The 5,188-nt window shown below is 49.2% G+C and overlaps 1 protein-coding gene across 1 annotated transcript; it reads right to left on the bottom strand.

Annotated features, from left to right (window-relative positions):
* Positions 1–1,728: 1,728 nt before the first annotated feature.
* LOC119335638 (NAC domain-containing protein 96-like) lies at positions 1,729–4,055 on the bottom strand. Its single transcript, XM_037607746.1, has 3 exons — positions 3,484–4,055; positions 2,185–2,904; positions 1,729–2,088 (listed from the first exon to the last, which is right to left on the bottom strand). The coding sequence occupies exons 1-3, from the start codon at positions 3,638–3,640 to the stop codon at positions 1,964–1,966; spliced, it is 1,002 nt and encodes a 333-aa protein (XP_037463643.1). The 5' UTR covers positions 3,641–4,055; the 3' UTR covers positions 1,729–1,963.
* Positions 4,056–5,188: the final 1,133 nt, after the last annotated feature.

Here is a 5,188-nt window from a genome sequence, read left to right as displayed (position 1 = left end):
AAGTGGCTAGGTTGGGGTCTCAGGTCTTAGATGTTAGGCTTGGTTGCGATGTTTGTTTGGTATTAGGCCCAGACTATCTGCACCCCTTCTTCAACTGGATAGGTGTAGCGACAGTTTGTTGCTTAGACGGCGATTTTAGTCTTACTGTTGTATGACTTTGTAAGGTCTATTGAGAATAATTAGTAAAGTGACCGTATGCATCGCCCAGATGTAAAGACCAAGGGTCATCTTTTTTTTCAAAAAAACATACTCCCTGAGAGTCAGGATTCCTTGCAGTTATTGTAACAATTATGTGCAGCGTTTTTTGGCGCACATGCTAAGAAATTTCATGCATATATATACTCTGGATGTGTTGCCCGGACCTTGATTACACCGCCATCCAAAACCGCTACCGGCTTTTGGTTGAATCTGGCTGGAATCCGAAACCGTGTAATCCAATTATTACAGTGCTATGCAAAATCGATCAGAGCCGCCCTGGCCGTTAAGGCATGTACGGTGGTTGATTAGAGAGTCGTATAAGTTTGCCACAATAATTTAATAAAATATGGTGTATAATTAATATGTTATCTCTTACTCATTATCTAGAGATACTGTTGCTAAGAGATCATTTCTTAGTCAAGAGAAGATAAAACTTTTTTTTAAGTTTCTCATTCCTTCATCTCGTCATTTTCTTTGAGGGTTACCTCATCATTTTTTCCATGTAGCACTTCTAAAATAACACAATTTTACATGCCCTTAAGCAGTTCCATCCCGGCCCACTTTTCTCTCACGTTTCTTTCCTCTTCTCACTCGACATCTTTGCCTTGGACGCCGCCACCACAGTGCCGCTATCATGCCAGCCACCACACTGGCGCTATCGTAACACCATAGCCGCCTCAGTGGCCGCCGCTCCCTACGCAACTAATCTATGCGCAAACCATGCGTGCAACCTCAGGTCTTGGTGTCCATGGTGATCTCTCTGAGCAACCCTACTTATAGTTTTTTTTCCTATCTCTTCGATCGTATGCCTTCTCCCTGTTCCGTTACCTGAGTCAACCAAACAAAACTAGCAAAAGTCCTGTTACATCCACAATGTGGTGTAACCTCATTACGTTACTATTTGCGTTAACGAAACCCTAACCAAACATGCCCATAGGAATCACACGGTCATGAATCAAATGAAGGATGATAAAGGCAAATTCGCTGAGGTTGGGAGGAGAAGGGGGGGGGGGAGGGGGTTATGACTGGTGCGCAGATGTCCTGACGGCTGAAGCTTCGGCCCTTGGATTTGGTCTATCACTTGAGCAAAGGGCGGGTTGCAATCACCTTGTTATTAACTCGACAATCTGAAGATGATTGATATAATGAAGGATGAAGGACGATTGACAAGTGTGGCGGCGGTAATTTTTTCATGAATGTTTCCATTTTGCTTGTGATTTTCTTATTTCTAGATTCGAGCATTGTAATAGAGAAGCAAATAAAGTTGCTCATGAGCTTGCTAGGTTGGCTAGGTTCTCTTTAACTTTTATTTGGTTTGAGAGCCTTTAAATGAAATCGTACCAATCCTCGTAAATGATGTAATGGTTATTTCAAATGAATAAAACTTGCGTTTGAAAAAATAACAATTCATGACCCTCTGCATCAATCAATGGGGAATTTTATACTATTGTATAATAGCAATGGGGAATTTTACATCCCCGAAATGGGAGCACAACATATTCAGCAGCTAGTACAGAGACTGAGTCACAGTAAAGAGAAGGAAGTGTCGTGCCACAGCGTGAGAAGACAGTGCTAAAATAGGCCGTCACTCCGAGTACAAGACACACACACACTGACACACAGTACTACGTACGCTTACACATACGGTATACGACCCGTACACTGGCTAAAAATATACCGCCGTTGCCGAGAGCAATTAGGTTTCTGGAATTATTTCCTCTGTTGCCGAAATTACTACCACGATCTTGGTTGTGAAATCTGAGCTTCAGTAGACCACCATGTTGTTTTCGTCCAAGGACGAGAAAAACGCCGCCAGGTCGTCGCTCGCCTCCCTGCACAGCATCGGGGCGGCGGCGTTCGGTGCCGCCGGGTTCCAAAGCTCCGCCGCGCCTGCAGAAGGACATGCATATGCATTGAGAACTCGCGCGAATGGCGACGGAGGATTCAAGAATTGATCGAGCTCGTGAAGCAGAGCAGTGCACGTACCGGCGGTGGAGGAGAAGGTGTTGTTAGTGCAGAGCGGCAAGGTGTCCCATCTGAGCTCGTGGTCCGAGACCACGCCCATGTCGTCGAAGAAAGGCATGTGCGCCTGCGTCGTCTCGCCTGCGCCGGCGAGGTCGCCGTCGATGAAGAATGTGCCGGCGGCGTCCTGCTGCGGGAACCCCAGGGGCGCACCCATGCCGGACATCACCTCCCCTCCGTACAGGGGAGAGGGGGAGCTGTGAAGCTGGAAGGCGTTGCCGACGATGTCGAGGCGCGGAGGGCTGGGCGTGAGGGAGCTCAGCTGCTGGTCCGTGGTGACCAGGGAGGAGCTGCTCCCAACCTTGGTCATCTGCTGGTGGCCCGGCTTGGCCTTGGCAACCGCGTCGCCGTGCAGGAGGCCGGCCTCGGTGCGCTTGATGACGCGGCAGAGCGCGTAGGCGCCGATGAAGTTGGAGGCGCCGTGGAGGAGGTCCTGGCAGAGGCGGTACTCGTGCATGACCCAGTCGGTGCGCTCGCCGCCGGGGGCCCGGCCCTTGTAGAACACCAGCGTCTTCCTGACGCCGCAGACGGCGCCGCCGTCGCACGACACCTTGCGGTCCTTGCCGGTGGCCTTCCAGTACCCCGTGGTGGTGGCCCGGTTGGTCCGCGACCCGTTGGGGTACTTGCGGTCCCGCGGCACGAAGAAGAACCACTCCAGGTCCCTCTTGGGCAGGAACGACTTCTCTGAAGAATGATCAAACGCACACAGCTCTGAATCTTAGCATTCTCATTCACATTGGTCACTGTACAAACTAGCTATGTTTTTTTTAGAAGTAGTAGCTATGTACAGTTGAGTGCACAGAAGGTTATGCCAGAATTAACTGTGTACTGATTACTGTAATTGGCCGTTGAGAATATTCCAAAATTGAGAGGGGTGACTGTGGTGATTTGGCGAACAAGTTTCTTTGGGAAAAGGCGGGAAAATGACTCATCTGCAACCGGCCTAAGTTATGGAGAATATATGAGGCGAGATGCCTCTTTCACAAAGTCCCTTTTCATGTATGCTGGCTAGCTAGCAAGCAATTTGGAGGGCAGATTCTTTTTCTAAAAGAATTATGCTATTCGAGGGTGACAAATTATTACTTATCAAATAAATTGTCTATTCAGGGGGGAAAGAAAGGTAAACACCATGCGGTTTGACATAGCTAAAAGGGAATTCAACTCGCTCGCACACACTTTTTTTGTCAGTCGAAGCATGAATGAATGTGTGGCATGTTGGTTGAAATACAGAATGAATCGCATAGAAGATGCATGTGTATGTACCTGGCAACTCCCATGGCTCGCACTTGTATAGGTCGATGACGGGGATGACCTCGAGCTCGATCTTGAGGTTGTCGACCCTCCGCTTGAGGTAGTAGCCGACGAGCTCGTCGTCTGTGGGGTGGAACCTGAAGCCGGGCGGCAGAGTCATGGTGCCCATGCTCGTTGCTTGCTTGTGTGAAACTTGCAGCCAATTCAAATATCTTGGACAGTTCGATCCAACAGTAACCCAGCCCAACCCAGGAGGAGCAGATGATGCTTAAGCTTGCGCTGTGACTAGCTAATAAGTGTATGTATGTATATATATAGCGTCAACTGCCGTCACAAATACTTGAGGCAGGACTAGAAATCTAGAATCCAGGTGAAGGAATGGAGTCAGGTGGAGAGGAGGCCGTATCGGTTGAAGATTTGGAAGATCCAGAAGTAGAAGCTCTTGTTGGCGATGAATACGGTGTAGCAGCCTCCAGGATTCACGCTCATTATCCTCCGGTCACGAGCTCCAGAGCAGAGACGTTGGCGGCGGGAGGAAGGCGAAGACGGCTGGAGAGGAGTGAGGAGGAGGGAGAGGAGGTTGGGGAGGGATGAAGTGACGGGCATGGTGCCGTTTATATAGAGGAGGAGGAGGAGCCAACGGGAAAAGGGTCGAGAGGCGGTGAGAAGGTGGTCCGACGCACGCCATTCCAAAACCCCCGCCGGCGCTTGTCGCGCCCGCAAGCAGCCGCCAAACCGTCTCGCAATCCGCACTTCTTTTCCCGTTTCGTTTTCTTTCGCGGCTCGGGCAATTAACCACTAACCAAACGTGTGTGTTCATTCCGTGTACAAAGCGTATCGTGGTGATGATCATGATGCGTTATTCATTTCTTCCTCTTCCGTGTTTTTTTTTTCTGAACCCTGGGACGCAGCAGCAGCGGCGGCGGAGGTTCGAAAGTGCAGTTTTGTTTTCATATGGGCTTTCGTTTTGAATATGGGTTCATTCCGCTGTCACCAAGATCCGTGCTTAGCCCCCTACGGTTCAGTTGATTAATTAAGTTTATCATCCTCGGCCGCGTACCGGTTTTCAGAATTCAGGTAGGCTCCCAGAACTTACCGCCACTCAGTTTTCCACCTCATGTGTTCATACTCGTGTCGTCGTGAGCGTGTCGGTTTTACACGAATCACATCTCAGCACCAGCGTGTTATACTTCCGGTCCCAGAGTTAATTAGTGGTGGGATGCAGGATTCTCTTGCCCAGTGACATGCAACATATACTAGAGTTAATTAGTGACCTCGATTGACCTTCACACACATGAGTGGATTCTGAATTGACGTGCATTATGCACAACCGATTCTCTTGTTTTAGTAGTTGGCTCTTCTCTGCCCCCAAACGTGCGAGGCTGCAGGGGCGAGGCGTTGTGTTGACGCATCAATGCAGGTCGCCGCCTGCAAAATACGGTTTTTTGTTTGTTTGTTTGTTTGTTGTACCGCACTGGATCATCGGAAAGTTCACGGAAGTAACAGACTGAGTTTTGGGCGCAAATCGCATCAGAACAACGCAAGGGGCATAATCATCGAGAACTGATTCACCGTCTAAACTAAAAAGTGACAACACGTCACGGTCTCTCTCTCTCTCTCGCGGAGCTGCTCTTGGTCTGCAGCGAACTGTAAAGCGCCATACATGACATGACTAGCAGCTGCTCCTATCAGAATGAATGAAAGTGAATGTGAATCC

Source organism: Triticum dicoccoides, chromosome 1B (genome assembly GCF_002162155.2).
Source record: "Triticum dicoccoides isolate Atlit2015 ecotype Zavitan chromosome 1B, WEW_v2.0, whole genome shotgun sequence".
Lineage (NCBI taxonomy): Eukaryota > Viridiplantae > Streptophyta > Magnoliopsida > Poales > Poaceae > Triticum > Triticum dicoccoides.
The sequence above is the reverse complement of the archived record's forward strand: the minus strand, read 5'-3'. Positions and strand labels throughout refer to the sequence as shown.

Excerpts from the sequence above, each read along its gene's own strand:
- LOC119335638 (XM_037607746.1), bottom strand. The coding sequence starts at position 3,640 with ATGGGCACCATGACTCTGCCGCCCGGCTTCAGGTTCCACCCCACAGAC. Across the intron at positions 2,905-3,483 it reads CGAGCCATGGGAGTTGCCAG|AGAAGTCGTTCCTGCCCAAG; the intron begins GTACATACACAT and ends ATCATTCTTCAG. Across the intron at positions 2,089-2,184 it reads CACCTTCTCCTCCACCGCCG|GCGCGGCGGAGCTTTGGAAC; the intron begins GTACGTGCACTG and ends GTCCTTCTGCAG.